Below are 15,137 nucleotides of genomic sequence, written 5' to 3'. Positions count from 1 at the left end.
CTACATTCTTTTTGTAGTGAAAAATGTGCAAATTGTGCAGACGCCAAGCACAATCCTTTTAAGTCATTTCACTACAAATTGCGTTTCGGAAGAGTGGGCGACTCACCCAAAGGACATCGAATTCATGTGGGAGTAAGGGACTTCAGTTTGATGCAGGCAATGACGAAAAAAAATGTACAGGTGGGCAAACTGTGTTTTCACATGAAATTCACCCCTCCCCCCTTCCCCCCCAAAAATGCAACAAAATTTCAGATTGGATACCGAATCCTTCAGTCCTGTCAAATGTTTTCCATTCAGTGCACACCACGAGGCATGCGTTTCAAGCAAAGGTAAAGTGGCAACATTAAAAATCATTGACACGACATTAGCGCGATGGTGTTGTCATCTCAGGAGGCAACGAGTGAGCAGTTGAACAGCTGGATTAAAAACCAACAACTTTTATCTTCACTGTTTCATTAATGATCAACTAGGGTGGGTAGCTAACGAGAAAACAAGACTGTTTTAAGGGTGTGCAAGCACAAAGTGACAAAAACATAAACATGTATACCAATATGGCATAAAATGTTTGCTCTCTTATATTAAAATGGGAAATCCACCCCAAAAGTTTCTTGATAATATGTTCTATGCCAGGGGTGCCCATTAGGTAGATCCTGATCTACCGGTAGATCTAAGACAGGTCCCAAGTAGATCTGAAGAGTGTCGAGGAGAAAAAAAAACAAACAACCATTTGTGTGTCTTTGTACATGTTCGTAACATATTTTTTTGTGTTCATGTACGCTGCACCCTAATCATCCTATCAGTCTCATTTTCACAAAATAAATATTAAAAAAATAAAATAAAGCAGGTAAATCTTGAATTTACGGTGGCGCCTGATTACGTCACCAGAAGTTGTTAGCGCTCAGCAGTCTGCAATTGCAGCTTGTGATCAGAGCTGTTGCGCTCTATCTTTTATCGTCATTCTTCTCATTCAGAGTTTGCTTCGTGTCCAATTCACTGAGGGCACGGACAAAGAATAGGAATCTCGGAGGGTCCAGGGAAGCACTTTAAAACGGTACGTGTGAGCTATGATAGTTAACAGGCTGCAAAAGTGCGTCGCATGCCTCAGTTTCAGGCTGTTTCTCATCATGGCGTGTGTGTGTGTGTGCGCGCGCACGTCGGTAAGGGTAGATCCCGTGAGGTTAGTTGATCGAAAAGTAGATCTTCGATCAGAAAAGTTTGGGCACCCCTGTTCTATGCGCTAGTCTAAACACGGCATTCTGATTAATACTGCGTAAGTGGAATATGAGTTAAGCAGTAAAATCCATTTGTCCATCGTCGGCGGTGACCACTTAGCCACTTGCGGTCGACTGAAAATGACATCACAGGTGCTCAGGTAACAACCAATCACAGATCAACAGTTTTCTGAAGCTGAGCCATGATTGGTTGTCACCTGACACAACCCTGATGTCATTTTCAATTGACAGCAAGGGGCAAAATGGCCGCCCCCTAGGATGGACAAATGAATTGGACTGCTTAAATCATATTCCACAAACGCAATATTAATCAGAATGCCGTGTTTAGATGAGCGGGGCTGCATCGAACATCATAATGTAAAGAAATTTTTGGGGTTGACTTCCCCTTTAAGCTTTGAACGCCTAATCTCTCAATGTTAGGACTGCACGACTGTCCGTGTTTTATGTGTTGTGTTGTGTTTATTATTTTACTTTAATGTTAACTGTTTTGTTAAGTGCTTTGTTACATCTGCCGCTGTTGTGAAAGTGCTATATAAATCAGCATGTATTGTATTGTATTGTAATGCAAATTCTAACGTTTTTAAAGGGGTACTGCCAATTGTTCCATATTTACCCACTATAATAAGAGCTCAACTGCATTAAAATGTTTTTTTTTTTTTGGGAGGGGGGGTAATGTTTTACCAAAATGCCTAAAGAAATGTATCCAAACGCAATGAGATGTGCTTTGGCAAAGCAGGTGAAATGGGATAAAGTGCTGCAGAAATGATTCATGTCGGAATCGCACCACGCGTTACTCCTCAACCAAAGGTTTCACTTGATGAAACGTCCGGGGACGAGTTCAATTGGGACCTGGTCTCGGCGACTCGAACTAAAGGGAACTCTGAGAAGTCTGTGCTGTGGCCCCGGAGACTTACTTGTCCATTGGCACCTGTAAACTGTGACGAGGAACCAGATCTCGAGGTCTGGAAATGAGACTTGAAGTTGGGATCGAAGGTGCTAATCTGAAACGTCTGCAGTATCGCTTGGGGGGAGTCCGTCTTTTTGGGAGGCGACACCTGTTCAAGGAAGTCCTCGTCGGAGGGGGACACCGTGGAAGGGGGAGTGGTTTCATCACCTGAAAACGAAAACGAGTGCTGAGAATCCCCCACCAGTAGTCCGAAGTGAGGTTTCTCCATAGAGGATCTCAACGGGGAGCTCGTTCCCGATTTGAACCGACTCGGGGACGGAAATTGTTTCTCGGTGGAGAACAGCGGCTGCCCCGCTAAGGTCGGGTTTTCCGTGACCAGGCTGAGGCTCTGGCTCGTCAGGTAGCTGTCGTTCTGACTGGTCCTCTCCAACGCTTGCTGGAGGAATTTGGAATATTCTTGCAAGAGAGAGGCCTTCTCCGTCGACGGCTGAGTCTGAGAACCGCCGGCGCCGAGGCTCTCAGCGGGGCTGCTGTCCGAAACATCCGAGGAATTAATGGATATGCTCGAGGTCACCTCCGTATCGGCGACGCTGAAGGAGATTTCCGACTGGCCGTTAGCTTTGTTGGAGTAGTGGTCCAACAGGGTCTGAAGAACCTCATCCGGCAACACGTTCCGCTCGTGAAGCGCCTTCATCTCCGGGTTGATCGGCTGAGGTTCCAGAATGGTGGCCGGGACCGTTTCGTCGATGACGGCCGACACCGCCGTTTGAGCGACGGTAGGCTGAGACGAGATGCCGCTGGCGTTCAGGCTATAATCGCGACTATTGTTGGCCGCGGCCGCTTGAAGGTAGCGTTTCTTCTTGAGGAACTGCATGGCGTCGTCATAGTTGGTGCTACTTGTTGCGGGCTTCGCTGGAGTCTCCGCCGCGTTGCTCACCTCATCTAAAAGGCTTTGCTTGTCCACGATTTCAAAGGTATAATGGGTGACTTTGTTGTTTTCCTCAAATGAGGATAGCGTGGCCAAGCAAGGAGCTTGTTCGCCCGACTGTTTAAACCTCCTCTTAGACACCTTTTTCAGGACTAGTTTCGGGGTCGCCGCCTCCTCCTCGTCTCGGTGTTGGCCAGCGGTTCCTTCCGGAAGCTCCACAGAGTAGTCCCCCATCACATACTCGTGTTTGACTTTGGAGGACAGGGCGAAAAGAGGCAGAGCTTCACTTTTATGGAGTCTCTCTTCCTCTTTCACTTCAGTTTCTTTCACGGCGCCGGCGAGCTCGCCCGATTGGCCGGCGGCGGCGGCGGCCGAACAAGAACCATCCGACTTGTCGGCGCACTTTTGTCGCTTCTTCTTGGGTAACGCGCACTCTTTGGTGAGAAAGGGGCTTAAGGCGTCTGCTTCGTGCGGTGCTCCACTTTTATTGGCGGCCTTGTTGCTCTTCCTCTCTCGGTTTTCGTGGCACATCCTTCGGTGCTTCAAGACGCGATCGGTTCTGGAGAAGTACTGCGGATGATAGAGAAACAATGATTGGGTAACCCTTTAATCCCATCGCATGTAGCAACCGATGTCCACGAAAGCGTTAAACTTCAGACATAAAATTGAAACCGAACTTCTTCAAAAAAAATGGCAGTGTTCATGTTTTTTTTTCCCCCAATACAGTCATAACACGGTTTTCGACCATAATCCGTTCCAGAAGGCTGTTCGAAAACCGTGAAACCACGCTCTTTAACTCATTCACTCCCAAAGACGTTTTTAAACGTCTTTTCAGACTTGGTCCAGAATTGGCTGGTACTGAATGAGTTAAAAAAAACAAAACAATTCTTTATTGAACACGTCTGTTCACAATGGAACGCTCCATGAGGAAGCGTCACTTCCTCGTGTAAGGAAGGCGAGAGGAGTCAAGTGACGCATTCAAGTGCGCTCAGTTTGTTCGAGAACCAATATGTGGTCGTCATCCGAGGCATAAAAAACTCAAATTTTTTTTGGTTGAGAACAGAGACGTTCGAAAACCGAGGTTTAACTGTATTATGCCAAAAATAAATGAGTACTTTTGCGAGTATATCACCTTTGGGTTCAATCGAACGGTACCAGATTTCACAGTTATTCAATTTTTGAGTCAATGCAATTATCATTATTTCAGTTTTCACACTTTTTTTGTGACATATTTGTTTGAGCGGCACCCCACGAAATCCTTGACTAAAAGTCGGGAAACAACAGATTAAAGCTCAGCCCCTTTATTTATTTATTTTATTTTATTTTTTTAAACTGGCGCTGTGTGCTATTGGTACCCGTGCTACCAATGAAAACATGAACCAAATCAGGGTTTCGCCATACTGAACCGCTTTGTGGAAACATGGCCAGAGAAAAAGTGATTCCAGCGAGCTGGGCCCGTCGCCAACACACCAAGAGACTATTCCAGGCATCTATTTTTAGGACATACAGGATCCATACCCCCTTCATACCCCCAAATTCTCATCATGGCATGACACCGCGACATATAAAGTAGCCACAAAAGTAACCTGGTGACAGTAGTCGCATTGGTAGGGCTTCTCTCCACTGTGTGTCCGTTTGTGTCTCTCCATGTGGTATTTCTGGATGAACTTCATGCCGCACTCATCGCAGCGGAAAGGCTTCTCACCTAAGTATAAAAAGATACGCCGTGAGCCACTTGGGTCGAAAAGCGTCAAAGACGGATCTTTGGGTCGGAAACACTCACCGGTGTGGATTTTCTCATGTCTCTGGAGAAGGTATTTCTGAATGAAGCGCATGTCGCACTGGCTGCACTGAAATGGTTTCTCACCTAGAATTTCATATAGCGTAAAATTATATAAAATCTCACGCTGTACATTAGTTATTATTTTCCTTTTTTTGTTGTTGTTTACGGACCTGTGTGAATGAAGACATGCCTCTGTAGATGGTAGTTAGTTCTGAATGCTGCATTACAGTGAATACAAACATGGCACTTGGGGCTTTGGATGCCAAATGAACCGTCCTCGTTAATGCTTAGAATCTAGAACCGCAAAATGAACCGTAAAACACATCAGTTTATAATCTCGGGAAAAACGGTCTCGACCGTATTAAGCAAGTATTTGGCGATCGGATGGCTGTCACTTTTCTGCCTCGGCGTTACCTTTGCTGGTGATCGCTGTTTCCTTTTCTTCTTCTTGGGACACACTATCAGGTCCTTGACTGCTTTTTTGTCCTTCTTCATCTGCAGTGGGTGCTCGGTCAGTTTTAATTCTTGCTTGATGCTCAGCTGTGACAGAACGAGGAGAGAGAGATGTTACAATGTGCCACTATTTTTCAAAAGAGCAAGTATTTGTAGGGAAAAAGGTTAGTGCTAGCGAACAGACCTTTTTTTTTTAAATTCCAGACTGGGAGAAAAATATTCATATATCTGTGTAGTGACCATAAACTTGATAAGATAACATTCACGATTGAAGCCTGTGAATATTTGCAGTTCCCTTTTTGAACCACAACTTCATTGGTATTCTATAGCAGGAGCTCAATAAATAACCTGAAATTTTGTTTTTAAACCAGTACAAATATATAACATAGTAATTTATTTAAGGTCATGTAGCATCTAGTCAATCACCTCTAAAATTGTACAAAATGTATTTGTCAGTCCGTTAAAAAATATACAGTACATATGAAGTCACCTCATCCATCTCTATTGTACCAAATAATTTTTTTTAAAGTGTTTGACCAAAGAGGCCCCCCACAACAGCCCATATCACTATTTCAGCATTTTAAGCCCAATACAATAAAAGCATTCATAGCTTACTTTCAGTACTACTCTTTTTTTGTAACCAGTAAGTAGCTTCTAACATATGGACACTTCTTTTTACATTTAAGCAACTATTACTGAATATCAGTGAAGTTCCCAAACATTTAAGTGGAATAAACTCACAGGCAAGCAGGGCAATTTATGGGTGAGCTTCAGGGGGAAATGCACTCCCACCTCTCCTCCTCCCTCTTCATCACCTCCGCCACTGTTCTTGGACATCTCCTGCATCATCAGCTGCTCGGGAGGTACCAAGTCGTGAGTCACCAGCGAGCTCACGGTCAAGTTCTCATCTTCGCTCTCATCGTCATCGTCTTCTGCCAACAACGGGTGATCTGCCAGAGATCGTTCCCCCAGCGTCATCACCAGGCCGACTCTCCCACTGCTGTCTATCCCGCCGCTGCTGCACTTAAACAGCATGCCCTCCAACTTGTCCTCGGTGTTCATCGTACATAAGAGTAGCGACTGACTCTGTGAGAAAACGACACATGAGGTAAGCGCGTGTTGCAAGAAAAGTCTAATATTTGCACGGCAGATTACAATGCTGAATAATCCATTCATTTTCTACAGCACTTGTCGTCAGACTGGTGAGCTGCCACTGATCCAAGCCAAATAAGGGTTGAAGCAAGCGTGCAAACTCCACGCAGGAGGGTCAGTGCCCAGATTCAAACACCGAACCTCAAAACTGCGTGGCAGATGTTCTGACCACGACAACTGAAGTCATACGAAAATGTTTCCCCCAAGAGAGTTAATCCTCAAACCAATAGGAACTCGCGTAACAGGTCAACGATTTAGGCGTTATCTCACAAACTGTTATCCACACCGGAATTCCAGAACGAGATAAAGATCTGTTTCGTATCGGTGAAATTTTGTTCATCAAAAATACAACATGCGACGCCGCAATATTGCACAACCCATGCAAACACACTGTTATGATTTAAATAAAACATTGAGTATTCTGTACTAAGTGCGTAATTACATGGTCGCAGAAGCGCTGACAACACAGCTTGGTCAGACACTTAGTAATTTAAACATTCCGCTTGTTTTGACGTTTCTAAAAACGAGACATAACCAAGTTGCGAGCAACCAATGTTAAACATTTCGCGTTTGCTAATTGACCTCATTGGGCGATTCTTCCTGGAGGTTTGCAACGAGTAAAGGCTGACCCGTGTGACCGAAAGGCAGATGGAAACACGGCAGCTACTTGTTTGCATGTGTTTGCAGCCTCTGTTTGTTGTTAATGTAAAGTGGGTTCGGCTAAACTGGTTGGTAAATGTTTCGTTAGCTTATTCTTGTCGTTGTAGTAAAATTTAGAACGCGGAAACACTAGGTGAGATTTCAAAATTAAAGTTGTTTCACGGCTTATAATGAGAATAAAAATGAGTTATTTGACATTTTTCACGTTTATATTACGCTACAGTTAAAATCACAAAGACAATTATATTTCAATGTAATTTCAACGTCCGTTTTTCTGGAAAGCAGATCACAAAATTGATTTTATTTTGAAAGGTGTGCCCGAAAAAACTCAAATGTTGACGCTGGGAGCCGGGCCTGCTTAATGTTGGCTAACTGCTAGCAAGTTACAGCTGGTTTAATGTCAACCGTGTTTATATGCACTTATGTCGTTTCTCTTCACATGCAAAAAAATGACCACTCAAATCGGCATATTTGTAACGCACGAGTAACACTCTCCGCTCGCATTACTGACAACATCTGTCAATAGGTGCGCTTCACTGGAGAGCTCGTAGCACCTTGCGTTTCCTAGCTCACTTCCCTCAATAGGCCCCATATACAAAACTCGGTTCGAAAAACTCGATAACTTGCTAGCTCGCTCAAGCCACACGGTAGCGCACGTCTCAGTTAGCACATAGATTGACACTGAAACACTCTTCTTACCTGCAATTTGCCCTTTAAGCCCGCGGAGCTGTCATGATTGCCTTGCAAGACTACAGTGTAGTGTACTCAGTGTGCGGAATAATCAACTAGCTCCCGTTTCACGGACACTTGAAAGTATGGATTTGTCGCCCCCGTGTGGCTCGAATGTGGTAGCGTGCACAACAATGTGATGCTAATTACAGCTGTTGCTCTTTTAAGTCGACGCCTCTAAATGCTCACTGATCGGGTTATTAACTTATTAATTCGACAGTAAAACAAAGTAATAAATTAAACGATGCTATCAGTATGTGTATGTATGCTACACGATCACGAATATCCATCCCAGATGTCTTTGAATCAGAATCAGAGTATCATCTTTATTGGCCAAGTATGTAGAGCACACAAGGAATTTGTCTCCGGTAGTACACGCTGCACTAGTATTATCATAAACAAGGACGGGACAAATACCTATGGAGTAGTAGACGAGGGGACACCCTGAACTGGTTACCGGCCAGTCGCAGAGGAGTTTTTAAATTTTATTTGGACAGACAGACAGACAGATAGATATTTATTAATCCTATGAGGGGAAAATAAATGTTGAGCGCTACAATAATGCTGAAACAATTTAACAGTATGTTTAGTTTTGTGGTTTGTAGAACGCATTGCTGTTGTGCCTCTGGAATATTTTGACGTCCCAACAGGTCAGCAAAAATACGAGAAACAACCCCTTAGCGTGGTCATGCTATCAAAAGCGATTAAACGTGTGCGTGTGTGTGTGTGTGTGTGTTGGGGGGGGGGGGGGCATTACATTGCCTCTCTGACAGGTAACTAAAACGTTCCAAACACCTCCCCAAGTTTGGTGCAATGCAGTTCAAAACAACTCCAACCGCAACAAGAAAGGTGCCACTGCGAATGCGAAGATGACTGAGCTAATCTGTTTGTTGACATCTCCAGAACGATGCGATGCATGTGTTGCGGCGGGCCAACGAGGAATCGTCATCAACCTGTTTGCAGCCTCTTGCAAAAGCTTGGCGCGCACACGAGCACCCCCCCCCCCCCCCACACACACTGCCCTCATTTTGGAGAAGTAACTTATCTTTTGGATCTAGCCCCCCCCCCTCCCCCCAATATGGTGCTCACAGACAGCCTCTCTACATGTGACGGTGAGCTGTCACCTCGCTCCACGTGTCATCTCGTCTCTGCTCACCGACGTGAGAGTGGAAGCGGGAGGCGGAGGGGGGCAGACAGCCCACCCACTCATCACTTAGCGCCGCGACCACCGACACCCCCCTGTGCCGCCTTTAGTGAGGGGAAGCCCCTACAACGCTTGACTCGCTGAGTGGATCTCCTGCGTCGTGCGTGCGCGTGCGTGCGTGTAGCCCCCCCCCCCCCCTCCAGGGGCTCCGTCCTCCTCAACAGTTGCCACCGGAGAGGAGGAGGAAGAGGAGGAGTGTGGCAGAGAGAGACAAGCAGACTGAGGACGGAAAGGGACGCGGAGAGCCACGCAGCTCCTGCCCCGGCTTCTGCTCCTGACATGCAGTCGCTCATCTCTCCGGTGACCAAGGCCATCCTAGTCGCACTCTTCATCTTCGCCATACTCCTCATCCTCTACGTGATCCTCTGGTACATTTGCAGGGACGTGGATTGCGACCACGGCATCTGAGGATTCCTTTCATTTTCAAAAGCCAAACCAGAAGAATAAGGAGGAGGGAGTCTCACCAATGGAGGAGCGCGGGGTCACCGCGTGAGTAGTTTTTTTTTCTCTCTCTCTGTCCAATTGTGTGTTTCTTTCTTTTAAGTTACGCGTCAATGTGCGCGTGGGCTGCGCGTAAACCACCTTTGCCCCCCCCCCGCCCCCCTCTAAATTACCCCCTTTTCCAACTTGAGCGCACCACCCACCACCTTAATCAATTATGAGACAGGGTGCAGACCCCCTTCCATGCTGAATGGTGGAAAAGGTGTCATCAGGGATGCACGTCGAGGCGGGCTCGGGTCGTGCATTGACCGCCGGTGACATTGCGGTAAAGGAAGCACGCGAGTCCTCTTAAGGTCAGGAAGCAGCAATGTTTACCTCGCTTTGTGGCAATATTGCCTCCCTCCCCCCTTTTTTGGCTGCTGCATTAGTTCATGCTCAGTTCATCTTGGTCTGCGTTGGAGGTTGCCACATGGGCAAATTAAATCCCACCTAATGTAGATTTGGCTCCCTTTCGTTGGAAAATTTCTTACAATACGGCTTCAAAATTGATATCGTGAATATTCCGGCATGTCATGCAATCAATTCCTTTTGACATCAGGATGGTTTGTATAGAGTCAGCCCGCTCCAGACAATCCTACAGGAAATAATGTTCTTTCCTACAATCCAAATGCATCTATTGAGCACACTTAATGGGGGGACGCGTCTCTATTCCAGCCACATTGGACCCCCCCCCCCCCCCCCCGTGCCAGGATGCGTGCTGTCACATGACCCATAAAGCTATTTAATGGTGGTGGTGATTGTCATTCTCACGTCTTGCTCCAGAGTGCCCTCAAATCCAGATAGTTTGTACATTTGCATATATTCCAAAGCGGAGGGTGCGAAGGACACGTCAAGGACACGCTGCTTCTATAACAGGAAGCCTCGCGTGCTTAACAAATTGCCAGTTCGTTTCAGATGTCATCTTTTCCCGTGCTCCTTTAAGTCTCCCTCATATGACACACACGCGGATGAAAAGATGGCAAAGTGATAGAAGCTCTGCCTGCAGGTTTGACACCTGTCTGGGCGTCTCTGCATCACTATTCCATCTTTTAAACAGCCGGGAGACAGTACACCGCAGAACATTTCACAACTAAAGCGAGAGGTGAATATTTGGAATCTTGGCACCCCACTGTGATATTTTAAAAATCCACGAGTAGCCAAAAGTACATCCTCCTTAAAACTGTTTCGTCAACGGGAACAGCGGTTCTTCTGTCGGGCGCCCACTTTGACCAGACCACCAAATGACTGCTGTCAGTCATGAGTGAAGTCACAACTAACCCGTGGTACCCTTCGACTCTCGCTTAGACACACACACACACAAAATGTAGACATAAAATGATAGCCCCGACTCTGCTAGTCCCAGCATGTCGACGTGACATAAAAATACAGAGGAGGACAAGAAGGTGTGTGACAACAGTCTGTCTGTTATTAACACTGACACGGTTTGTCTTTGTCGCTCTCCTCGGCTGTGGCGCGCAACAAACATTAACGAAGAAAAAGAAATACACAATGTGTGTGTGTGTGTGTGTGTGTGTGTGTGTGTGTGCTAGAGAGAGCATAGGAGGAAGTTCAACACTGCAATTCTCCAGAATGACAGATGGAAATAAGAAAGTAGAGCAGGAAAGATGGGAGACAGGTCTGTGTGTGTGTGTGTGTGTGTTGTGTTAAAATAACAATGATCTGTTGTATGCTTTTTGGTGTGTGTGTGTGTCCCAAAGACCTGCACAACTAATGTCGTGCGTGAATTTGAATTTGCATTATTCATTCATTCATTCATTCATCTTCCGTACCGCTTGATCCTCACTAGGGTCGCGGGGGGGTGCTGGAGCCTATCCCAGCTGTCTTCGGGCAGTAGGCGGGGGACACCCTGAATAGGTTCCCAGCCAATCGCAGGGCACACAGAAACGAACAACCATTCGCACTCACGCTCACACCTAGGGACAATTTAGAGCGTTCAATCAGCCTGCCACGCATGTTTTTGGAATGTGGGAGGAAACCGGAGCACCCGGAGAAAACCCACGCAGGCCCGGGAAGAACATGCAAACTCCACACAGGGAGGCCGGAGCTGGAATCGAACCCGGTACCTCTGCACTGTGAAGCCGACGTGCTAACCACTGGACTACCGGGCCGCCCCTGAATTTGCATTATGCTGGTGTGATTTCATTTTGCTTATAGAGGTGATCCCATTATTTTTTTTTTTATGATTGAGTTGGCGCCCCCCCCCCCCCCCACACCCCAGCCCCCCTCCCTCAACCACAGAAATAAAGTTGCTGGCTGCTAGGATATCTTAACGTTGATACACCTTGATAGAGCCAGCTTCAATCAAGATTGAAGTCATAAAATATGGACGATTGAAAGTGAATTATTGAAGCTGCAGGAAGTTACTATTCTGGCCGTGTAAGATACACGGGGGGGGGGGGGGGGGGGGTGTATGTGTGTCTTTTAAATAAAGCCCGCTGATTTTGTCCTCCCGGTTCAATATTAAGACTGCCTTCTCAAATGTCGACATGATTGTTTCCCACCAACAAATGTCAGCTGTCATAAGCGTGGCACAAAGACATTTAAATACTCGCAAAAGTCTTGGGCTGCCACTGGCTGTGTAAATGGGTCAGTATTACTAGAAAGTGTCTTTGGCATCTTCACCGGTCGTCATGAAAATGTAGCGGGACGATGAAACGCTGCGGTCTTATTCTAAGCGGGTAACCAATACAATAAGTCTTGTCTTTCCTTCATTTTAATTAAAAAAAATGGAATGTGTGAGATTTTTGGCAGGTTCCACATACTGCTCAGCAAACTACAGTGAGTGTAAGAAATGCTTAAATCATGTTTTTATTTATTTTATTCTATTTTTTTATAAATATGGTTTTTACCCATTCAGGGACAGCGGTTACTACGGCGGACATTTTATCATGTTATCAGGTAACAGGGTGCACGAAAGTGTCACCTTTCTTCAAAGTAGGTTAAAACCGCCGTGTGTTGCAGCGTAAAAATATTGACACTTGTGTTTCATAATTGTCATCTCATGTGTGTCGTTGGATGTCCACTCAGTCACGGTGACATGTCAGTTGATTTAAAAAAAAAAGCCTCGTCAGCAATTCAAAATATTTTTGGTAAGCAGTACCGTAAGCCGTCAACTTGATAAAATGAATCATGTTGCTAGGTGAAGGTTCACCAGGTGCTCCTGGAATAATAACGTAAGAGAAATACGTCCACCCTGCCAACAAACCTGCATATTTGCAACAAGCGCAGATATTTTGCCGTGCGCATGGACACTGCCCGCTTGCCATTTATTCATTTTTATCTATTTTTTATTTTTTAACTGGAAGAGCTTGACCGACATGCACTTAACAGCATATCGTATACTCAATACAATGAATATGAAGTCAACGGGAATGGGGAAGGCTCATTTTTATTTTGCTTTCTGGCGACATGGCCCAATGAGTAATCCATTTTTTCCCCCAGTGTGCATATCGATAAACCTACAGACACAGAAGTTGTCTTGTTTGTTTGTTTTTAAGTATTAATCCACAATGATGGCTTGGCCGATGATGTGATTTTGAAGAACAGCGATAATCTAATACTACAATGTGTAGTTGTTGCAGTGAATCATTTAGCTTCCAGCAGTGCAGCTCCCTTACAGTTCTCACTAAAATAGTCACTACATCCACAGTGTAAAACAAACAAACAAATAAGAATAAGAAAACCTTTATTCGTCTCACAATGGAGAAATCCCCAATTTACAGCAGCAAAGTTATGAAAGGAAGAAAGTAGAAGAACAAAAAGTAGAGGAGCTGCTGTAAAGACAACAAACAAACAAACCCTTGAGCAGTACCAACACTCAGCTTGGAACGGGGACATCATTTAAAAAGCGCATGACTAACTCGAGTTTTCTCATCTTTCTTACTGTTCAAAAATCATGATTCTCTGTTTGAGACATACACGCCTGTAGCGCCCTCAGGATGCGGCATGAATGACGACACAAAGTCTAAATAAAAATACTGTACTGGGTATAATTCCTGGCAACCCGTGAGAACTGGTCCCACGAACATGAAACATACAAAATAAGTGACGTTACAAAACAAAAGACAAAAACCATGAAGACAATTGATTGAACATAAAATGCACAAGTAAGCTTATGTTATATTATTAATGATCATTTTATGTTCGAGCATCATATTATTTCATGTTAAGCATACCTAAATTATATTCTGTTTAATACTTGCTTAGGCATGTTTTTATGTTGACAGGTTCTGATAGGCTGTTGAAGTAAGAGAAGCAGGAAGTGATTTTAGTTACGAGAGTTTTGTTCTCGAACGTACTGCGGTGTAGACGTCTTTTTTAGTAGAGTATTAACTGAAAACAACGAACCCCTCAACTTACACACACAAACGTCGTGGGCTGACACCCATAAGGGAATAATCTTTTAGTGTGCGCCGGTGAATGAGCACGGAAACCATTTTTTGGGCGGAACTTTTCTATGCGATAATTTGTTCCAGCCAACAATCGCCACTAGATGGCAGCAGAACACCAACGGTGAAACTGCTATGTGGTGATATTGTGACAATAACGACGCCCTTTCTTAGATTTTTGTTATGCGAAGTAGTCACCACCACAAAATTCAATGTTTCACAAATTTCAATACGGCGAATGTTTGCGAAATTTCCCTATACAGTGGCAAAGGTGAGTCAAATAGTTGCTAATTTTCACAATGCTGTCCCAAAGAGTCGCTAACAGTCGCCCTCTGTCGTTCAGCCAACACTTTCCCAAATATTTGCCCGAACGTTTCTCATCGTTTCTCAACATCGCTAAAAGTCGCTCATGACATAAACGACCACTTGATTTTCGCCAACATTCATCAGAAAAGTTTGCGAATCGAACATTTGTGACTTTCGCTCATCTTTGGACGTGTTTATTCTTAGTATTTTGCTTAATTCTAAAACAAACATACCAGCAAAGTGTAATCAAGGAGTAATAAACAATACTTTCCGCCTTAATACTTTTCACGCATGGTGGTGTTAAAATCATTCCGTCCTCAACTGTGTCTTTCGGTCTGAAGAGGCTTGGAGAAGGCCGTCTGCCATGTCCCAACGTCACAAATATGTCATCACCCTCAACTCAAATTGGCTCCGCGGAAGATAGTTGTCCTGAAGCACGCACACCTCAAAGCCATAAAAATAGATTGCGAGTGACTCAACCGTTATGTAAAGTCCATCTTAGATAGGGGCCGCTTCGGGAGCTTTATGTCAGTTTAGTTGGATGCCACTGGAGCTGAGGTGACACATGTCTTCTGTGTCCGAGCTTCTGCACACATACGCACACACACACACACACACAGAACACACACACAAACAGAACACACGAGCGCTTCTCTCCTCCTTCCTTCATTTTTCACTTTCAAGTCCACATTCCCAAGCGCATGCTTCCCAACGGGCGAACATGTGATACACTCAGCACGATAGAATCCCTTCAGGCTAAACTGCAACATTATTAGCATTTTAGAACTCACCGGGAGGGAAACACCACTTCACATATAAATCACATCCGACACCCCTCTGGCCAGGTAGCCAGTTCAATATACAAGCATCCAACTCTCTAATCTACAGTGAGAG

At 45.0% G+C, this 15,137-nt stretch overlaps 2 protein-coding genes across 3 annotated transcripts in view; one reads left to right on the top strand and one right to left on the bottom strand.

Moving 5' to 3' along the window:
* Positions 1 to 1,900: 1,900 nt before the first annotated feature.
* On the bottom strand, positions 1,901 to 7,196 carry znf148 (zinc finger protein 148). Its single transcript, XM_052081656.1, has 7 exons — positions 7,038 to 7,196; positions 6,045 to 6,389; positions 5,265 to 5,390; positions 5,021 to 5,144; positions 4,851 to 4,934; positions 4,654 to 4,772; positions 1,901 to 3,637 (listed from the first exon to the last, which is right to left on the bottom strand). Exons 2-7 carry the CDS (start codon positions 6,363 to 6,365, stop codon positions 2,030 to 2,032), a joined length of 2,382 nt encoding a protein of 793 aa, XP_051937616.1. The 5' UTR covers positions 6,366 to 6,389; positions 7,038 to 7,196; the 3' UTR covers positions 1,901 to 2,029.
* A 1,786-nt stretch (positions 7,197 to 8,982) lies between these two features.
* The window catches only part of LOC127611271 (dehydrogenase/reductase SDR family member on chromosome X-like), a 28,482-nt gene continuing 22,327 nt past the window's right edge, over positions 8,983 to 15,137 (top strand). Inside the window, exons 1-2 of one of the 2 annotated variants that reach the window (XM_052081696.1) lie at positions 8,983 to 9,348; positions 9,429 to 9,537. In XM_052081696.1, coding sequence (XP_051937656.1) covers positions 9,328 to 9,348; positions 9,429 to 9,537 — 130 coding nt within the window. In that variant the 5' untranslated portion in view covers positions 8,983 to 9,327. The remainder of the gene's footprint in view (positions 9,349 to 9,428; positions 9,538 to 15,137) is intronic. The other variant, XM_052081694.1, reaches the window with a different exon arrangement.

Source organism: Hippocampus zosterae, chromosome 12, assembly GCF_025434085.1.
Source record: "Hippocampus zosterae strain Florida chromosome 12, ASM2543408v3, whole genome shotgun sequence".
NCBI lineage: Eukaryota > Metazoa > Chordata > Actinopteri > Syngnathiformes > Syngnathidae > Hippocampus > Hippocampus zosterae.
The sequence above is the reverse complement of the archived record's forward strand: the minus strand, read 5'-3'. Positions and strand labels throughout refer to the sequence as shown.

Bases quoted from the DNA above. Each gene is read 5' to 3' on its own strand.
- znf148 (XM_052081656.1), bottom strand. From the start codon at position 6,365: ATGAACACCGAGGACAAGTTGGAGGGCATGCTGTTTAAGTGCAGCAGC. The intron at 5,391-6,044 runs GTGAGTTTATTC...GTTCTGTCACAG, and splicing joins ATAAATTGCCCTGCTTGCCT to CTGAGCATCAAGCAAGAATT. The intron at 4,935-5,020 runs GTCCGTAAACAA...ATGAAATTCTAG, and splicing joins GCATGTCTTCATTCACACAG to GTGAGAAACCATTTCAGTGC.